This window comes from Agelaius phoeniceus, chromosome 10 (genome assembly GCF_051311805.1).
Source record: "Agelaius phoeniceus isolate bAgePho1 chromosome 10, bAgePho1.hap1, whole genome shotgun sequence".
In the NCBI taxonomy this organism is placed as follows: domain Eukaryota; kingdom Metazoa; phylum Chordata; class Aves; order Passeriformes; family Icteridae; genus Agelaius; species Agelaius phoeniceus.
This window is the reverse complement of record NC_135274.1, coordinates 17,654,064-17,676,116: the sequence shown is the minus strand read 5'-3', so window position 1 is coordinate 17,676,116 and position 22,053 is coordinate 17,654,064. Positions and strand designations below refer to the sequence as shown.

The 22,053-nt window shown below is 38.7% G+C and overlaps 1 protein-coding gene across 17 annotated transcripts in view; it reads right to left on the bottom strand.

Annotated features, from left to right (window-relative positions):
• Positions 1-22,053, bottom strand: part of LRCH3 (leucine rich repeats and calponin homology domain containing 3) — a 61,561-nt gene that overhangs the window by 8,255 nt on the left and 31,253 nt on the right. For 2 of the 17 annotated variants that reach the window (XM_077184019.1, XM_077184016.1), the window contains exons 7-22: positions 21,923-22,016; positions 20,963-21,083; positions 18,331-18,479; positions 16,903-16,979; positions 14,081-14,173; positions 13,617-13,668; positions 13,346-13,486; positions 12,067-12,114; positions 11,012-11,065; positions 7,941-8,021; positions 6,582-6,653; positions 5,675-5,723; positions 5,064-5,177; positions 4,328-4,446; positions 2,695-2,832; positions 519-596 (exon numbers count right to left, since the gene is read on the bottom strand). In XM_077184019.1, coding sequence (XP_077040134.1) covers positions 519-596; positions 2,695-2,832; positions 4,328-4,446; positions 5,064-5,177; positions 5,675-5,723; positions 6,582-6,653; positions 7,941-8,021; positions 11,012-11,065; positions 12,067-12,114; positions 13,346-13,486; positions 13,617-13,668; positions 14,081-14,173; positions 16,903-16,979; positions 18,331-18,479; positions 20,963-21,083; positions 21,923-22,016 — 1,480 coding nt within the window. Of the gene's footprint in view, positions 1-518; positions 597-2,694; positions 2,833-4,327; positions 4,447-5,063; positions 5,178-5,674; positions 5,724-6,475; positions 6,654-7,940; positions 8,022-11,011; positions 11,066-12,066; positions 12,115-13,345; positions 13,487-13,616; positions 13,669-14,080; positions 14,174-16,902; positions 16,980-18,330; positions 18,480-20,962; positions 21,084-21,922; positions 22,017-22,053 lie in introns of those variants that run through there. The other 15 variants (XM_077184030.1, XM_077184020.1, XM_077184017.1 and 12 more) reach the window with 14 other exon arrangements.

Here is a 22,053-nt window from a genome sequence, read left to right as displayed (position 1 = left end):
ACTATGCAAAGACAGCTACCATCAGAGAAAGGCCAATAATGCTGTGACTTGATGTTAAGACAGTAAAGACATTTATGTAAGGGAATTATTGGGAAGAAACATGAAAAGCTTTGGGATAAAAAAAAAACCTACATGCAAACCATCATCCAGATTTTATCCCACTTTTAAGCTGTCCCATACCTAATATTGAGAAAATGTAACTGGTTTTATAGAACCTGCCAGTTCTAAAGGCAGACTCAAAGTCCATCAGCTATTATGAATTTGATGTACGGTATTTAAGTGAATCTATACTGAAATATAAAATCTATATACTACACTCTGATCAACTGTACCTGGCTTCATTTTGCTCTGGAAGGCCATGCAAGGTAAGTCTGATCTATACTGCAGGACAGCTTGTTCCTGAACCTTTTAAACTTTTAATTATTTTGTTTTAATCCAATATTTCAAAGAAAGTTTTATTTTCTGAAGCACCAGGCAAAAATGCATATAAAACATATCAGGACATCAGAAATACATACCTGAGGCACTCCAATCCTTCTGCAAGCTTCCAAGAAATTCTCAACGTTTCGTCTGCATTTTGCCATTGTAAGTTTAGGCTGCAAACAAGCAAAGGCATACAGTGTTCTTAACTGGCAAGGTTTTAAAAGATTTTACATTTTATTTAAATAAAACTCTTAATAAATCTCTTTGCCAAAAACACTGTGCTGACATAAGCTCGTCTAATTCAAAGCAGGCTCTGCTGAAGTTTGCTTTTCTTAGAAAACCATCCCAGTTTTCAAAGCTGTTTTATGAAAAGCTAAGTTATGAATGCTGGATGATTTTAAAAAAAGGACAGTTCTAAGCCCTGCAATATTTATATACACTGTGTTATATAAAACTGGCTAACACTTTTAGTGACTATGTTATAATCATTTAAAAAATGTCTTTTGATGAAATGCACATCCATGGCTTCCATACTGTGATTTCAGAGCAATTTCATGACATAAAGCAATCTAGAATCTGTTTTGGATTACTATAATGTAAAACTATATAAATATTAAACCATACTTCAATTAACAAAGTGGTAAAAAAATAAAGGCCTGGTGAAATAAAAAAATAATGTCAGAAAACTGGAAGTGAAGCGCTTGCTGCTTGTCAGCCTCTTGTAGATGTGTTGAACGGAGCTGTCTGAATTGCACTCACTGGCATTTTTTCAAGTGAGGTTTTTTTCTGCAGTCAGTTTTCACACCTCTTCAGACATACCACAGCACAGGCTCTGTCTTGTTCCTGCTCTCAAAGCTTATTCTCTTCTGGTTCAAGAGACACAAGTTCTCTGCTTCTATGACCATGCTTTGGAGCAGCAGGCAGCAGCCTCCAGGTGTTCAACACTTCTGGAAGTGATGGGGTTTCCTCTGTCCCCTTCCTGTGCTGTGTTCCCTACCAAGGAAGCAGGTTAAAGGCAGCACTGGCTTCTTGCTCCCCAAGGACCAAGGGAGCACAAAGATCACACTGTGCCTGGGCATGACGTGATGCCTCTTCTGCTCCTGCAGCCATGCGACTCCAGGCTGCCTCTTCCTTGGGATTCACATGACAAAGCCACAATTTAATTCCTAACACAGAACATTCAGCTGCACATCAAACCAGGCCATTGAAAAGGTCTCACTGATGCAAGTCTCCTGAGCAGTGGCTCCCTGTCTTTGCTTGGAATGATCCCATAATCTGCCTAAAGTGTTGGTGTGTCCAGCTCAGTCATTCTCAAAATAACGGGGCCATCTGCCCGGTCACATCCAGTCCCAGGGACACAATGACACACTTGGCAGCCCTGGAAGTGCCAGTTCAGATTCCAATCAACATGAAGACTCACTCCAAAAGAAGGATAAGTGAAGACTACGTGCACATTTCAACTTCTTCCCCAAGGAACAATCTCTGGTTTTTTTCCTTATTCATGCAATTTAAAGGTGCACAACAAGCAATCTGCCTGTCCATATTACTTTCAAGTAGCTGATCCTAAATATTTTCACTGAACTTTCTGACTTCCACAAACATAAACTGGATAAATAATCTGTTGGTATCTCACAGATTTTGACCTTTCTCTAATTCTGTGCTTTCCCTACCAAATAGTCTGCAATACTTCCCTGCAATACTTCCTCAACAGTCCCCTGACAAAGCCACCATTTTTTCCTGTTATCACAAAGGTATGACAGGATTCGTTTTGTTCCAGGAGATGCCGTTCTCCAAGTATCTTGAGCGTGTTCTGTTAAAATTCCTAAGCAGAGGAATTTGTAGTGCTGTGGACACAGGAATCAACTCGGTCTCTGCCTGGTTTCACTGTCTTGTGTAGTGGAATCAACAATCTACTTGTTGTTACGTTTTCCTGAACTTCTCAGTAATTTTGATCTTTTAAAATATCCTATTTTAGTTTTCATGCTGAACTCTCTCGTATTTCACTAATTTTGAAGTTAACGCGCTTAGGGAGCACATGAAAATGTTAGCATTTGCTTACAAGCTGTTAGAAGTAACTTCCTTTAAGTGAAACAAACCCAAACAGAATTTCATTTAGTGACACTCCAGACCTTTTTTAAACAGCACAGATGGTCATCTTTTGTCACGTACATTCACTGAGGAGAATGCTGATTTTAGTGTCTGTCTGGATGACAGGGCTTTGCAGGCTATCACTGTGGACACCATAAAGCAGTGTCACTGCTGCACACTTACAACTGCAGGCGAGGGCACGTGGATGCTGGGGACAGAGCGGGGCCGCACGTGGTTGGCCAAGTGGCACAGGACGACGCCGTCGGTGAGAGCCGCGCCGAGGTCGCTGGGCAGGGACACCTTCAGCCGCGACTCGATGTTCTGTGGGACACCAACAGGGACACACGGGGGGCTCAGAGCTCCTGCAGGCAACTCTGCACAGTTCCTGCACTACAACTCTGTCTGTCCTGATGGCATTTCCAACCAGCTTGCTGAATAACCCTGAAGAAAGCCCTGCGCATTACTGTGGCCAGGGCTGGCCACAGTCTGGGAGCAACTGAGTTCAACAAAGAACAGCTTTCAGTGTACAGCACAGTGGACTAATGCAACCATTATTCAAAAATAATGGAAATCAGGCTCTAGGAACAGTATTCTTAACTGTACATATTCTCAGAGAATGGTTCTGCCAAGGGAAGTAAAAATAATTGTCTTTGTGGGCTGGAGGATAACACAATTACAAAAGTCAAGACAATATTTTTGCCTTTAAAATAAAAACTGAACTATTTGGCATAAGCAGTCCTTTAAAAAGAAGGCAGTTAGCATTTGTTTAAGAGAATGAATAAAAATTCAATTTAGGCTTTCAAACTCATTTAAAATGCAGTGTGAATATCACCAACTTGTAATACTGTACAAAATGTAAGTATTAAAAAAAAAATTTAAGCTTACCTGGGGAGCAGAAAAAGAGACAGACTACATAGAAAGCAATCTGAGATAACATAAGAGAGGGTCTGCCAACACCACCAAATTTTATCTAACGTAGTTGCCTTTCTCCTTTAGCGAAAGAAGACTGTCCTTACTTCAAAACTTCCCCCCAAAGAAAGGGAATTTTTTTTTATCTGGAATGCTTATGGCTTTTAAGATTAGCTTTGGTAAGTATATTCTTATTTATTGGGAAAATTCAACAATTAATTACAGCACCTCAAGAAATCCCTTCATGCTCTGCAGAAACAAGTCTGGGGCAAAGCAGAACAGTACCTTAAAGCCATGTGGCATTTCCAATATTCCTGTTTATTGTCATTGTACCTGGGCACAAACCAGGAGTGTGGTGCCCCTGGGCAGACAAAAAGCATAAATATTAGAAATATTAGTGGCTCAAGTGTTCTGCACTTAACTAAGGATAAGGCAAGAATCAACAGAAAGATCTAGAGCACATGAGGAAACCATGATGGCAGCATGACTGGCAGCAGTCTCTGCGCTCCATCTGTTCATCTGTCAGCTTTATAGCAAAAAGAATTTTAAAAAAGGCATTAATAGGAGACAGTAAAGGCAACTTTCCAGGGAGCTCCTTACAAGTGTGAAAGCTGATAAGGAAGAAAGGAAACACACATAAAACAGAGTTCACCAGACATTTAAGAGCAGGACTTGACATAATTTATTATACAGAATTTCAAGCTGACTCTACCTACAACAAACAACCAAGTGAACACCACTGCACCCATCTGAAAGAAGTGCACAGACTGTAGCACACCATTTCATTTTGGTCAACTGTGCCCCATATTGGCTCAGTCAAACTTGTCCATAAGACAAAGGCAGATTTAGCAGGGTCACAAAGTGCATTTCCTGCTATGTCCATGTTCTGGCTCCTGGCAGCACTGACCTTGCGTAGCTGCTCTATCAGCTCCAGCTCCTCCTCCCGCTGTTTGGAGTTCTGTCTCACTCGAGGGTCTGCAGAATCATTAGCAGGAGACAAGGCACAGGTAGAGGATGAAGCAACAGCTAAAACAGCAGCATGAAGGAAAGAAAATCACTAAGCACAGTTTGGCTTTGTGTTGTTTACTACTGCATTGCACACAAAGTTCCAGAATGGGTATGTTACATTCCTTTTCACAAATCTCTTTCTTACCTTTGATTATTAATCAAACTAATGGTCTACCAACCTAAATGAGATGTCAACACAATTCCCTCACTGTTTAGATTCTGATCTTTCTGTTAGATAATAGTCATGCACAAGTGATGACAAAGTTCTGCCACATGCAGTATGTTGAAATGGTTCTGTCTTTCTCCAGAAAGACAGAATTGCAATTGGAATTCTGTTACAGGCTACTGGGCAATGCAAGAATTATCAAGTTGTTGAAGGTTTGTGTGGCAAAGGTGTAAGTGCAGACCAAGATGAGCCAATTCTCACACTTGTACAGGTATGACAAAAGAATAGTGGGCAGCTCCAAATAAAACCCTGTTTGTTCACAGCATATCTGATGTCATCTGTCTACAAATGGAATTCTAGAAGTAGTTTGATGATAAAGACCTGAAGTAACAAAACAAGGCAAGCCTCAGGTAATGCAGATGTCAAAATATGTAGCAAAACTAGCTGATTTCTGAGCTATATAACCTACCTTTCTTGGCTCCATCCCTGACAGCTGTTCGGAAAAGGAAACTCTCGGGTCGCTGGGAAGGGTTTCTATAGGAAGGCGGGGCTGCATGGCCAGGATATGGAGGGGAAAGGTGGACTAAACAAATGTGGAAAGGCACAGGAAAGGAAGGAGGAAGAAGGAAATGGTTAGAGTTAAATAGGAAATGGGTACAGCAATGTGGTAATTAAAAGAACAAACCAAAAATTTTAATGTAATGATGACAAAATAAATTACAGCCATGCATGATAAAAGCAGAGCAGGAAAAGGCACTTCCAAGGACACTTGCATGCAAAGCACATTCCACATACCAATTCCAACAACTGTTCTGACTCTTGTTGAATGTATCTGTGTGCCAAAGTCTCTCTGAAGGCCTAAACCAGCCAAACCCTGTGCTCTGTGCCTAAGGACATGCTTCATCCCTTTTGTCTCTTCCCTTGTGCTTTTCTAAGGAGACCCAAGTAACTGGGTAAATTCTCACACACAGCAGTGCCACAGACAGAGGTGGGAACAGATGCTCCCCTTTCTTCATAGGACAAATAAGCAAGCAAGCTTTTTAATCTTATTTTCCAGATTTTTTTTCCTGTCCCTGTTACCTGTCTGAGCGGTAGGTGAGCCAGGGGAGATGGTAGATCTGTCATCACTCTGTGAACAAAAAAGCAGAAGAATATGAATGGTCCTAATCTAGAAAACTTTGACTACATTTTAATTTGCTGTGTTTTAAGAAAAGCTCCATCCATCTAAATGTGTTTCAGAAAAATAACCAGAAATAAGAAAAACCACTGTACGTTTTTTCCCCAAGTCTTATCTCTGCAGAGACTAAGTTTTTTTCTTTTACAGAAATGACACAGCTGCTCTTTTTCCTTAGGAAAAAGAATCATGAAACAGCACTCACTGTGCAATGACAGATCATTGTTAACTTTTCCTTCCAACTCAAACTGAGAAGTGCTCTTTGCAAAGGGGACAGCAAAAAACAGGTATTAAGCAACATGCAGAATTGGCAATACAGCAGCCCCAACAAGGACACTCCTCTTTGACACCTTTGCTAATGCAGAACTGCTATTTACTGAACATCTGTCCCCAGTGAAACACACTGTGGTTTGATCACAGTGCTTACACAGACTAATGAATTCTTGTGAGGAATGAATTCAGCACAGCAGTTTCCACAGAAAAGAAAGAAACAGGCAAAGAATACAAGCGTACTTTTGATGAACTCAACTTGATCAAGAGTAAATGATCTTGTGCAGAAAGAGCAACATCAAAGACAACCAAGAACCCCTTGGAGCAGAGACTGGTTACCATGTTTTATAGATCAGGCCTCCTGTAGACACAGCCTAAAGCTAAGATGAGGTAATACATACTAAAGTTTAATCAGGGGAATCAGGTTCATGCCCTACCTGAACTTTTGATTAGATGCTGACAGACTAACACCTGTTTAAACCGATGTGTGGATCCAAGATTTTTTTGTTGGCTCTAGTGGTGAATGATAATAGCAAGAGATACCTTGACAGGACTGAAGGTAGAGGCACAAGGCAGGGTAGTAGCACAGCTTTCTTGGTTCAACCCTGAGAGTGACTGAATGCAGAAAGAAAGAGAAGGCAGTAGCAGAGTTAGTGAGTAGCTGACAGATCGCACACAAAGGTGGAAGTAAAAATGAAGAGGTGATCACAATCACATTCTCAGAAACACTCAACAAGCAGCACATCAATACTGGCTGAACTATAGTTTAGTTAGTTACTTCCTACCCTCCTGGACTTTCTGGGAGGTATAGTGCTTCTTTTACATATAATACAGTGACATTAAAAACAGAATTAAGAACAGTAAGTGAGGCAAAAGTTTCTTTAGTAATACCTGTGCCGTCAGAAAAAAGAAATTTTACCCTACAATGGTCCGTTCTAGGCCATCATTAAAAATAAACAACTTCCTTTGTAGTGTTTTGAGGATGTTATGCATGTCTGAAAAATCAGGGAAACCCATGTACAAGAGGCTCAGTAACACACTATGTATCTGCCACAAACACTAACAACTGGTCCTTGTGATTACACACAAAGTAGATGAGATTCTGTGGGTAGAATCTCACTCTTGGGGAAGATGTCAGTGTCAGGATTTACAGTGTTGCCACAAATAAAGTGCAGTCACATTTCAATTATGACCAGTATCAAAACTAGCCAAATAAATAACTTTTCCTGTTTATAGAACAGGGGCTGTGGGGTTGTGCCTATCTGTCACTGACAGGCAGATCTAGGAGGCCAAATCCTGTGTCTCACTGAAAGTACCATCAGAACTTCAACATTTGAGGACTGAATGGCTCACTATGCTTTCTGAAACAGCATTCAAATAGCCAAGTGACAGTTCAGCACCAGAAAGAACATCAAATGACACCTAGAAACTCTACAGGTAGTGAAAGACACATTTGGGAGTTAGTTCTTAAAACATTTGCAACTTTTCTGCCACTTCAGACCAGCACAGCCAGAAGGACTAGAAGGGAAGGTTTACACTCAGGGTAAGCCTTAAACACAAATGTTTTTAGGCCCTGTACAGACTTACAGCTGGTCCTCAAGATTGCCTCTTTGTCCAGAGCAGGGCAGAGCCAAATGGTGGGATTTTTTTTTAAGAGTTTCAAATATCACTTGTCTTAGACAACACATTAGCTAGCACATGAGAACATTAAAATAAACCAGAACTAGGTGCTCTGTAACATCATTGCATCTGCTTATTCCTGTATGAATAGAGCAGGGCAAGCTTGAGACAGATTAAGAAGAAGGGGTCAGTATGCACACAGCCAGCAGTGGGCACAGGGAAGGGGACACAGCACAGCACAGGAGGGACAATCACAACACCAACACACCGCATGCTCTTCACCTGTTTGCGAGTGCCTGGCCTCCTTTTAATGGTATTGGTGTTATTGTCAATCTCAAACACAAAGAGAGGCTCAAAGCCATTCTGTCAGGGACAGTGAGGAAAGAAAGAGAGGGAAGAGAGGAAGAAGTGACGCAAAGAACAACTGTGAGAAAAGGCAGCCACAACACTAAAGGAGTCAGGAGGCTGCAGCTCAGACTTACACCACCCTCTGCACATGCTGCACGCAGTCATTAGGTCTAGCACTGAAGTCACAAAAATTTCCCTGTGCCAGAAACAACTGCAGATACAGGGAAGTGCCCAACCAGAACTCTGCATGAACCAAATAAGGATATTTTAAGAGAATTCTGTTATTAAACATTTAAATACACAAATAAATGCCAATGGTCTGAGAGGAAACTCCAGGGTACAAGTCTGCATTAGTCAAGTTCTGCTTACTTTACCCATAACCATTATTATTTGTAACACTCTGGTGCTTAACTTAAACGTAGTCTTAACTTCAAATGTTTCAGAGATCCTATGTGCTAACAGTAATATTACAGACTCAGGCCACATTTGGGACCACAACAAGAAAACAACACAAGGAAGGGAGCATAAGGCAGCAATGACACGAAGGTTGTGAGAGGAAGAGGTCACAGCAGCTGCCTGATGCTTCTCAAGTACCTTGTGGCTTCACAACAGAGAAATTGAGCAGTAGTTGGAGAGGATGTTTTGGGGTTTTCTCTCCCTTTGACAGCACCAACATTGTAAGGGACAGTATAGGAGAAAACAAAAAACTATTTGGAGAAAAATGAGATTTAGAAGCAATGAAGACTGAAACTAAGTCATTAGCCAAGCCTGAAAGCTTAACAACAGCTCTAAAAGTAATCTCCCTTGTAACAAATGGAGCTATCCTTGTGAGAAGAGCAAGGGGTTCTGACTAACATAAAACTTATTTTTTCAGAGAGGCCAGTGATTACACTTCTTCAACAACATTTTATTCTGGTTATCTACCACAGGGAAACCCAAAGAAATCCACCACAGTGTGCCATGAAGTTCTACAGCCAGACTCCACTTCAAATCACAGGTATGCAGGAGGAACTACAACTAAAGGGAACCATTAACATCCACACAAGGCATGGGCAATCATTCTGGGACTTCAAACCAACTGTCCTGATGTTATTTATAAACAGAAGGAAATGGTCACAGTAACCTGTGCAACATGAATACATTTTAATTTTAATTAGTGATTAAAGACAACAACAGGATGACCAAAAGAAATACCAAAGATTTTAAAAAGGAGATTCACAACTGCCATTTTTTGTTAAAGCAGTATCAATGCCAGAAGAGCAAAGCAGTAAAATAAAAGCTCTGCTTTTAATTGCTTTAACTTGCTTTCTAACTACATATTAGATTTAGTACTTTTAAAAGCTTTTCCTTATGGCCCAGAAATTAGACCTAGTTAAATTTCAAACACATAAGGATAGGGGAAATGTCAAATGAAACACAACAGAATATAAAAACGTAAAAGCAATGTAAACTCTAATAATTTTTTAAAGCAATCTGATGACCATTTCCTTGATGTTGAGCAAGTTTTACCTTTAAACAAAAGATGGTACAAATTCATGAGCCAGTATGGGCCTAATGTTTCAGTTACAGTAACTGCCAGAACAGCTGCCCTGGCATATGTGATCATCAGGCACAGTGTGGATTTCCACCACTGAAGACAGCTACAGATCACGAACCTCTGCATTTCATATACTATTATGATTTAGTGCTGCTGAAAAATGTGATGAACCAAAAGAAAAATGAACAGAGAAATTATTGCTTTCAATCCTTCCCTGCCAGCCTGACCACTTTTTTTGTAACTTGGCTGAAGACAAGAACGGTAACAAACAGCAATGGAAGCCAGTTTCAATGTAGTTTCTGAAAATTCTGTATCTTAATTTACAACAAAAGTCATGTGATCACAAAATCAAATAGAAATGGGGTTCCTACAGGCATCTTCAAATATGTTCCAAAGACAAATTCACTGACAACAGAGAATCATCTCAATCCAAACTACTGATGTTCTCGGGCTTTTTATGACCTAACTATGGAAGCACATTTTAATATGCTCATTGATAGTGATTTCTCTAAACAGCCACATGATTATTAAATCTCTCTCTAACATTTTAAGCTTTCTTCCTCACCCACCAAAGTGCTAGTCTTACAAAAGCAGAAAACCCAAAAAGTCTGAATAAAGACACAGTAAATATCTTGACCAACACATTCAGGAGAGAGACACTCTAACCAAGAGCACTGCCTAAAGAAAATTTAGGCAGATAATGGAAGCACATAAATCAAGAAAATAAATTCTAGGCATGCAGTCATGCAACAGCAGGCAAATCAGGTGTATTTTTAATTTTCTAGACACAGATTATGACATTAATTAGATTTTTTAGTTATGCTACATTGCTAAGATGCCACAAAGAAAGAAATAGCATAAAACATGAAGTATGTGCACACTTTTTTTTATTTTTGATAAGTGTTCAAAATAGATTATTTTTAAGACATTTGCATTAATAAACAATAAAACTGTATGAGGAGTATTTCATGATTTGTGGCATTCATAAGTAGAACTCTTTTTTCTTGTGCCAAGTATTTCTAACCCCCATGTGCAGGACACAGACAAGTTAAAGCAGAAGGCTGTACTAAGCAGTAAAATTGCTTCCTTGACACTGAAGAGCACATCAATTAGGAAGCAAGCTGAATGGCAAAGATACCAAATCAGAACAACTAGAGATGAATTTTTCATTTTAGAAACTGTTCTTTACTATCAGTAATTGTCTTCTGCTCTCAAATAAAATATAAGCTTTAATTATTTTATGGAAAAAACATCATTGTATTATTAGCAAATGTCTGACAGAAAAAGTGTCAACATATTTATAACATCATAGTTCACAGCTAAGCTACTTTTCAAAGGAGATGGTCATGTTTTATGCTATTTAGATTAGGTCTAAAACGTTGCTCTAATCTGTGACAATCATTACATGTTGTCATTTCTATGCTCTAGAATCTGCCACAGAAAAAGGCCATTCCGTGCAGGATCTTACCACTAACAAGGCACTATCATCAGTATGCTGAGACCTTCTGGATGGAAAGGGACACTGGGAGGTGGGAGAGATGGAGCAATGTCAGAAACACACACAATGTCAGAAACACATGGTATGTGAACAGACAGACATTTTGGAACATGTACTGCTTGCTTATAGCACTGTGAGGCCCCTTAAAACAATCCATGAAGTATCTGTAACTCTGTAGGAATACACAGCCTCAGGACTCAGGAACTACAGTGCAGTCACATTACTTAAGGAATCAATTATTCTGCTTTCTGTGTTGTGTCAAGCAAATACAGAACACTCTGCATTCACAGTGCTGACTCTGGTAGAACAAAGGACCTTTTAAAAGAATAAATTAAGAATAGAAAAACATTAAGAAGAAAAAGATGCAAAAAACTTTCAATTACCCCACGTTTTGCTAATTTTCTAACAAAAAGAGTTAGCTGCAAAACACTGCTAAAGAACTATTATATTTGTTATAATATTAAAAGTTTTGATCTAATTAACACTACCAAGTGAATTTATAATCAAAATCACTACCTGATTTTGATTATAAATACTACATTATTGTAAAACTATAGTAGGAAAAACCTTTAAAAATATTTATTCCTTTTTCTGACAACCCTCAAAATTCTAAAGCTTAATATTTCTGGAACAACTAGTGATCTAATAACAGGAAACTGATTTGTGAAGGATGACTCTAACACTGTAACTTGACTGAATATTCTGAATACTCCTGTTAGACTATAAACTGTACTGCTCACAAGGAGTAGGTTAGAACAGAATATGAAATGCATTTTCTGCAGAGAACATAGGAAAACATACAAAAAACAATAAAACAACACACTTGGACAGGCAATCTACACGAACAGAAGAAAATTCTAGGCTGACCCCATTAAAAAAACCCCAACCCAAGGCTTAATAATATGTGAAAAAACTATGCTATAACCCGATTTTGAGGTATTTTCCCCAATGAGGAAAATAACTCTGATAGAGCGCTAGGAATTTAAGTGCTGATATCCATACTAATGCTCTTACTGGACTCTTACCTCACTATCCATTGGACTTTGTTTCTGAGGACTTAAGGAGGCTTTTTGCTACACAGAAAAAGAAAAAACAAAACTTAAAATAATGTCACAGAGAAACAAAAGCTCCCAACAAAGCAGCATAACTTAGAAGTGTTTGAAAACAGAGGTCTCAGTTTTTTAAATAGAACATGCACTAGGTTCACAGAGCTGAAACTTCCCTGATATTAGTAAAAAATCAGCCTTTATTTCATATTCAAACAAGCAAAAATTTAAATTATGCATATTAAAGATGCACAATAAACCCAAAATACAACTCGGGGAGGAATTTAACTGCTGAGAATAAAGTGGTCATGAACAACAAAGGAAACAGAATAAAAATACCCGAAAATCAAACCCAAACCAAAACCCCAGGAGACTCATCAATGAACAACACACATCCTATAAGCTTAATCTTTCACTAAAAGACTGAGCTGAATCTTTAATAAGCAGCTTTACTGCCAAATAGTGCCAGGGGCCTAAGAATAGTTGTTGCTAATGAAAAGCCTAGTTTTAGGCAGCTAAGACCTTTTTCTAGACTAACTTTATACATTAAATATAAGCAATAAACCATGCTTTGCCTCTCTGCAGACCACTCTAAATGCAAAATAAATATTAACTGTAATATTTCTTACATTTGTGATGGTAAGATTCAGGTAAGTGACCAGAGCAGCAAACAGTAAAACAAATTTAAATCAACTATCATATAAATAAACTGGCATGCTAAGCAGAAGACATGAGTGCAGAGATAGAGACAGTGAAGACACAGCGTTCAGAGTGAGTGCCTGATGTACACCATAGGTCTGCACCGATGCTTTACCCAGAACTAACTTATTTTATTATCACAAAATAGCAAAATAGATCAGGCAGCATTATATTTTTGTGTGTATGATTATTTCCTTCCTGCCAAATTTGTCTTCAAAATTAAACTGCCTCTATGCCTTCTCAGATAAAGGCCTCTTCTTTCTTAAACTAATCCCATCACATCTATGCAAATGAAAATTGAAAGTATGAGGTGAAATATGCAAAAATCAGAATTCTTTGCAACAATCACATTTTGGGTAAATCTTCCATCTTCCTCCTCAGTTCTAGCTTTGTCTGTGTTAAGCTACAGCACCAACACTTAATGGACTTAAACGGTATTTGTCCAAATTCTTTATAAAGAGCCGGGAGCTAACATACAAGCAGTAATTATCATGGCAATTAGTTATAATTAAGGGATTTAGAAAAGATAAAGTATGAAGTAAGTACTAAAAGGAGGCACCTTAACAAAGTCAAGGACAGCTTCTCTCTGGATCTGCTTGGTTCTCAGCCTCTCCTCCTCGTACTGAAGGGCTGCCAGCTGGGCCTCCCGGCGCGTGCGCTCGATGTGCCGGCGCTGCAGCTCCGAGTCTGCGCCGGGCACCTGCAACCAAACATGGCACCAGCCTGTGAGGCTGCACATGGGTTATGGAGAAACAGCCCACGTCTAATGGGGAACATCACTTTGGTTTCACAGCAAACCCATTCAAAACCATTCGAATTCTATGTGTTACCTGGGTGTGGTGACTTGACAGCGAGAGAAAATAAGGTGAATCAGGCAGGGGTCTGACAAATGCAAAAACAGAGAGTGAGTAGACTTTTAATCTTAAATCCAAAAATTCTGCATACATGAATTGTCAGTGACACACAAGTAGCTGATGAAATCAGAAGAGTAACTGTCTACTAACAGCTGTGATGATGATTTAACACTGTGAATGACAGGTTTTGTGAGTCATTTCTATTTCTTCTCCTGAATTGTAATAACATTTTTTTACGGCACAAGATGTACCAGTGGGGTTGTACACTTGGCCTACTACATTGAGATACTCAGTACTTTATACCCATTCTTTAAGAGTAACCAAACCACGAATTTTCCACATGATCCTCATTTAGAGGAACAACTGCATAGTATGGTTATTTGAGGGAAGGGAAAATAATAAAATGAATCAGCAGAAACACTCAATTTCTTTTTCCCTACCTCTCTGTCCTGTCCACATAACTCCTTAGTATTTGATGCTCTCTGTCTTGCATCAAATTTAGAGTTTCAGGTCTTCGTAATTCATCTGTATCCCTGCAGGTAAGACACCAGGTGGAAGGGGATTTGGCCACTGATGCATATAGACTACTGTCAGATTAATTCTACTCTAGATTGCAACTGTTTTTGTGAGAGAAATGCCCAAATAATTAGCTTCAGATAATCAAAAAAGTGAAATTTGGACTAAAGAAATCACATTGTGATACCACGTCAGATCACAACTGCAGTTCATAATTAAACGTAACTTGCTGAATTAACAATGACTTAAAAATACACAAAGATGGATTCTCTCTTTTAAGACAATATTTGGGTTATTGCAGGTCTTATTCTGCTCTGGAAAGAGCAGAATTATTTTAAACATCAGGACCCCTGTGTATTTTCAGCACAAATCTGCTCACCTCACCAATCAGGTGACTGCCAGTGACACAAGCCCTCAAAGTCACAAGGTAAACAAGAACCCATCTGGCTCTTATCCATCATATCAACAGTAAGAGAGAAATTCTGCAGTCAGTTCTTTGCCAGAAGGCAGCTGTTAACACTGAAACTATTCCCAAGGTCCACAGCCTACAGCATGTACCCTGACACGTTGCTGCCTAGAAACAAAGTTGATGGAAATCAAGGAGCTTCCTCTTGACAGCCTAAACTCTGTGACCTTCGCTCCTGGGGCAGCCATGGAACACAGACACACTTCACCATGCACTTCCAAAAAATGTCAGTCCAGCTGGCTGTGTGCACACTTGGGGCCTTTTCCTCATGGAGATGAGATGTGGAAGACCCAGATGTTACAGGTCTCTTCTGTTACTTAAATTAGCACTGAAGCACATGACAAACCCATTACTTAGAGCTGTTTTGAACAGACAGGACTGGGTTCAGCTCAGTGCCAAGGAGTGTGTTCAGAGCAGAGTACACACAGCTTTGGTGCATCAGGAATGAACCACAGTCTGTCCAGAGGCATAAACTGTATTTATTTAATTTAATCAACTAATATAAGTACTCTTGAGATGAAGTCTGTGTTACATCCAACTTTCAGAGTTTTAACGGCTCCAAAAAAAAAAAAAAAAAGAAGAGGCTGGCTGCCAAGGCATTTGCACAGAATTACTGTGGAAGCACTTTACACCTTGTGGTTGCCACAAAATAAAATATTTGACTAATACAAGCTTAAAATACAAAAAAATACTCATTGTCATATGGCTGTTTTTACACAATTTTGAAGGCAATAACAACACAATCTGGTTTTAGTGCTTTTATAATTTCACTCTGCTGCAGCATAGTAAGCCACAATTCATTCAGATTGCTGATTAACTACTTCAGCATGGAGATTTCCTGCTATCCTCAAGTTAAATTCTGAAATCACTGGATAGCTTACTGAGCTACAGCTTCCTTTATCATTAACATCTGTCTATGTAAACAGCAGCTCTCCCCAGCTAACAGCCTTCTCCTTTTTCCTTCAGATTTATCATGGAAACCAGGGTTTGCAAAGTTTAATTATTTCCATGTTGACCACAAATGGTCAAATTAAAAAAAAAGAAGTAAACAAACAAGCAAAAAAATCAATTTTTCAAACCAAGAGCCCTCTTTTTTGGGGGAGAGCATGGCAGAATTGCTATCACTTTATACCTGACCTGTGGACAGGATAAGGACCGCTGACACATGCTGAAACAGCTACCCTCCCTTGTATCAGTACAGCTACTGTATCTGCACATTTTCTGCACATTTCAGAATGCGTATTAAAATGTTGCCAAAACTCTGGAAAAATTTATACACTAATCTTAGTTTCATTTGCTCTTTCAGTACCATTTCAGAATCCATTAAAAATTGGTTTCGACTGACAGTATAAGTAATGACCTACTTAGGACTAGCAGTTGTCTTTTCCACCACTCCCCCACCCCCCAAACATTCCAAGTACAACTGGGCTGGTTTTCTGTGGAGTCCCTGCAAATTCACTTCCAGTCCACAGAATACTGAAATGCTTCAATAGTATAAGAAAGGTTCTATCAATTTTCATTTGCAAGAAACTGCTTGTTTTTTATCTTTTATTTGCTTATCTTATTTTTTTTAACTAGACATCCAAAATTCTTTTCAGAAACCTAACCACCCCCCATTGATACTCTGTCCAATTCTGACCTTTATTTTACAGATAAGCATTCTCTCCAATAATCATTAAAGTAATCATTAAAGAGTAATCATTAAAGAGCATGGGCATACTTCATCAAAATAAACAACTTGTTTTCAGAATTGATTCCCATTCTATCCCTTCTGCTGATCTAGGCTCATGATTATGGCCCAGAAAGGTACTTTAAAAAATAAATTATTCTTCCACAATATCAAAAACATCAGGAGTCAACCAAGAATGTGTCCTCATGGCACATCAGATACTCCATAGTATCTCTATCCTTCCTGCAAGTACCTTTATCCCTTTTGTCCTCTTTGCACTACAGCTTAAATCAAGCATTCAATCAAACCACAAATTAAATCACAAAAAGCAGATATTAAATCAGTTAAAAATATGCACTTTAATTATGCAGATTTCTTTAACCAACTGATTTTAAGTCAAGTATTGGCATAGAACAGTTATGCCTTTTGCTCACTGCCATTATTAGAATTCCAATTCCTAATTTGGAGCAATAACTTATTAAAGGAGTGCCATACACACTTCTGGCCAAGCAACAGAAGCAATGCCATTTTCTAAACATGTTCAGTAAATACATGCTCTGCATTCATCACAAAATTCTGGATAAAATTATTGTTGCCACAGTAATTCTTACCTGTTTTGATGTAAATGTCGTCTTGAATCCTCTGTTTTCTGAAATTCTCTGATGGATACAGGCTTTACTGGTGAGCTCTAAGCAAAAAAAACCACAAAAGACTAAGCCAGCAATTTATTCAGAAAACTGTACATTAATGCCAAACAATTTCTCTGTAGAGCTGCATCTGTAACTGCCAAAGCCACTGGTATTTAAAACACCTGACAAAAAGCACAAAACAAGAGTCAGAGACGTTCATTTCCAACCAAGCAAGCTCACTCTTATTTTTTCTCCAAATTAAATAAATAATAGTTTCAAGATTAAATATACATGCTGGTAACTTTAGAGTTTAAACCCTCCAGTATTAACAGTCATGCAGAGAAGTTCAGGTAGGTATAAAATTTGTATTGAAATATAGATACATTTTTGGAGTTTAACTTTACAAGTGTAGAGTAGTGAAGATTGGATTCTCAGAAATATGGAATAAAGAAGCTGATGGTCTTTTATGACATTCTAAAGACAGGTCCCAAAAAGACTAAGAAAGGAAAACATGGGATTAATAAGAAGACTCTTGGTTTAATTTGAGCAATGAAATAATTTATCCTATTGGGGACAGGGACATATTGTCTTTGGTGTTATTTAAAAACTTCCACTGACACCGTTACTATAAGAAAATAAAAACATGTCAAGATTAACCTTTCAATTTTCACCCTTGCCTGCGTGCATGCTGCTATATTTCAGTCAGCCTTCCTAAGCAGTAGAGTATTTTGGACAGTCTTTTTAGAGAAACTACTCCTTCAGCTAAAAGCAATTTAATTTTTATGACTAGATAGACCCTGAGGAATAGCTGTTGTGATGCTGAGCAATGCCTTTTCCCTATCTACAGCAAGGAGTCCTTGGGATGCATTGCCTACAGTTGACTTAGAAAAGTTTTGCTCTTGTGTCTGTGCTTCAGCTTCCGTGATCTGATATTGAATTTATGAGCTTTGCAAAATGAATGCATCTCTCATATCTGTATGACTGATTTCAAACAGTAATAAAGGGTTCACAAGATAGGGACCAAGCTCCTACATAAAAGCTAAAGATCCCCTTCTTTTTCTTTCTTCAAATAGCAAATATCTTTCTCCTTCAAAACACACAGAACTCTGAAAGGACACATCTGAATCACAGCACCATAGTTACTGTTTAAGCAGAGCAACCACAGAGATTTTTTTCAGACAAGTTATTCATGTAGCCTGTACAGTGAGCCACTGAACTGTGTAACTGTGTACACAGGTATTAATGAAGCACACAGAAGGAAACATGATGTGGATAAAAATCTGTTTCTATAGGTTCAGTTTCTGAGGACTCTCTCCAGAAGAATAACACCCAAAAGACTTAACAGGGAAGAGTTTTCCCAAGGGCTGTGCTGGGGTGTGTGAACTGCATGAACACAAGGGAAAGCCCCACCTCATTGGAGATGCACCGCTGGTCGATGTAGGCCATGAACTGGGAGCTGAGGCTGTCTGTGTCCTGGCACTTGGGCTGCCTCACCTCCTCCTCCTCCTCCTCCGTGGCACAGCTGTCAATGTAGTCAATCTGGTCGAGGTCGTGTTCCACTTGACAAACATACACAGAGAAAACAGCCACAATTAGATAAGCCATGAGACAGGACAAAACCCAGCAATACAGCACGGTCAGGAGCTAAGGCCCTGCTTTTTCTGCCATCTGGGAAAGCTCAGCCTGAAAGCTCCTGGATTTTGTCAGGCCCACTAACATTAGATCAACAAATTTTGAAATAATTGTAAAATTTATGCCTTTTATAAAGCAACGAGGAACATGTATCAAGGAGGCAGTTTTATACTGCTGGCTGCAAATACTTTTGCAGTGACTGAAAAAGTAAATACTGTGATTTCCTTTTCAAAACCAAAAACTATATATCAAAGTATTTCAGCTAATATCAAGACTGCACAATGACCTTTGTATATTTTGGAATAATTTCTCCTGGTTCTCTGTCAGAAAAATCAGAATGCATATGACAGATCCTTCTACTAGTGTTACTACTACAACAAAATAGAGAGTAGCATGTCTAAGTTATCTGGATGCAAATACAATAAATATAAGAAGTGTATGTGGAAATAATGAACAACACTACAGAAAACAACAAAATTCCTCAAAAACAATATAAGCACCTGCAATTTTATTTTAAAAGAAGAATGAAAAAGAAACTAGGAATCACTGAAATGAGAGCAAGAAATAGCACGGTCTGGCTGGTGTTGATTTTTCTTTGTGTGGGAGATACTATGTAGGGCAATTTTTTCACTTGTCACTGCTTTTCCACATTCTGCCCGGGGATTCTGAGAGTCATGACATTGAGCAAACGCCCCTGGTGAAAAATATTGCACTGGGGATGCAGGGGAAATATAAGTTCCCTTTCAGACCACTAGAGATTTCTTTTTTCTTAAAACTCTCCCCAAACTTGCTCCAGACTCTTGCAGACATTCTTCTTTACTCCCCCGCCCCTTTCCTGCTTGTCTAAAACAGACTTCTCTTTGCCTCACCACACAATCTAGCAACTGTTAATGCCAAAGCCACCCCCTCTGCTACTACAACCATCCAAAACTACATTCCTATATACTGTGGCTTCATTAAATTTCCATCTCAGTTTCAAATCTTAAAAAAACCCAAAAAACCCAAACTTCCCTTCTTTCCAGGCTTGCTTATTAAATCATGATGATGATAATAAAAACAATAATACAGAAAAATGTGAAAGATACTAGTAGCTGTGTTAGGAACATAAAACTGCAAAACATGTGGATCTCTGACAGCCACATGCTATGGTTTGTGCCCCTCTCAGATACACCTACTCATGAACTGATCATGCTCCAGCTTCAAAGTCTGCTAGGCATTTTGAAATCCCTGGTGTGCAAAAGCCAAAGAACAAAATAAAGTTAGTCTTGGAGGCAGAGCTGGCAGCACTACCTGTTATTAAGGCTACCCAACGCTCCCCATGACACCATGTCTTCAATTCTTCTAACTGCTAGAATGTAACTGTTTGAAAATAATTTTTTCCCCATTAATGTGTGAAAGACCTTGAGTTAACTAAAAAGTTTCAGATATTTCTAGAAGGTTGCAAAAAAAATAAAAAATTGTGGCACAGAAGACTAAGACCAAGAAAAGAAGATGGCAAAAGATAACGATAGGAAGAGGAGGGAGGAGAGAAGAAAAAGTGGGAGCTGGGCATAGGACATTAGACATAGCTGGGAAGAGCAATACTTAGAAAAAATTAACTGTAGCCATCAGGGAAAATGAAAAACAGGGAGCAGCTGACAAAGAAGAAGAATCAAAGTATATGCAGAAGAGATCTAATAAAAAGTACTGCAGAACAATGGAGAAGAAGGAATGATTGAAAAAACAAACCTGAAACATTGTTAAAATTAAGGCATATAAACAAAAGGAGACACTGGTAGCAGCAGATTTCTGGCAGTTAAAATGAAAGAGGACTGGAGATCAAGAAACATGGAAAGCATGATCACCTCTTGAACAGCTATGAAGGTGATCCTGTGAGACTGCAGGACACCAAATGAGAAAGCACAACAAAGCACTGCCACTCACAAACACCAGCCCCTCCTGGATGATATTAAAGTTTGGATTAAAACCCAAAACTGGAATGAGACACTAGTGCCAGTCGGAAATATAAAATTCCCTGACAAAACTGCTCATCCTGTTCTGACAGCAGTCAGCACAGAGCACTGACAATTTACTGCTGCAGTAAATTTTCCCCAGAAGCTCAAACAGCAAAACTCCATGCACTGAAATTCAATATTCCAAAATACCATTTGAAGCAGTTGAGACTTTAACACAGGACACAGCCAAAAGCTGACAAAGTTTTCAAGAAAATACCAATTCTGCTGTTATTTGATTTTGCCTTTAACATCCTTAAAACAACAGTATTTTTAGTTTTCACAACATTGCTTTTGTGTAATTCCACCTAAACCTTTCTGGTTTTTTTCCTCTTTAAACAAGCTACTATCTGTAGGAGACATTCTGAAACTTTAATAATGATAACAGTAAATACTGTTAACCAAAAGTCACTACTTACCTCCACCATTAATTACAACTGCACTCCCTCTGTTTTCTTGGTACTGACTTTCTCTTCTCAGTCTCTGCTCTTTGGTGAACTCTGCCACACGTAATGGGAGATCTGAGAACTCATCTGTTGGCTTTGGAAAACAAACAGTGAAGTCTAGAAATATTTCTCCTCAGAAACATAATTTTGTAATCTACTACTTCTTGATTTGTATTTCAATTGCCCTGTTTTACAACCACAAAACACACTAATTTAAAGCAAAAGACAGCTATAATGTATTGTTTTAAAAAAACATAGAGCTGAGCTTTCTTTAGAAACCAGCTACCTACAGTTTTGATTGCAGTACCTGCACGTGACTGAAAACATCCCAGGATGGAAAATCCTAGCACATTCTCTAAAATCAAGTTGGGAGTGCAAGTATGGATTATAGCTCATTATGACTTTAGGTCTTGGCTATTTTCTAGTTGCTCCAAGAGGAAAAGGGAACTTCTTCCTGGCAATAATAATTGACAATCTTTCTGCTAAGAGATCCTATTTTCCTCCTTGTAAATAGCTCCTTTTAAACAAAGGAATAAGACAAATTTCCAGCTGATTTCCAAAGCCGAATATTCATGTTCAGATTTATTTTATTGGAACATCTTTTCATGAAAAATTAGAGTTGACTCAGCATTGTAATTTGATACTGTTACAAAGTTTTTAAAACGAGGAACCCTATTTTTCTCATTTTTTATGCTCCAGTAAATTAACCTCTCATGCACTGTTTTATACATTTCTGTTAATACTTCCAACCTGGGGTCTGTCCCATATAAAATTAGCCTTACTTTTTCTCCAATAAAACAAGTAATATTGGCTCAAGGCAACCTGCACACTAGCACATGCATGTTACCCATGGAATGTGCTTCCAGATGCATACATTTAGTTATCTTTACTGTACAATACTGCAGTCAACAAAAATAAAGCTGCAACACTTACTTCATTCCCTGACCATCTTTTGTCTCCACTGTCCACACTATTGAAGCCAGAATCGAGTGCCCCATATGGACGACTGGAATAGAGCTCCTCGTGGCTGTCAAACACACAGTTTTAGTTACTGTGATAGAAAC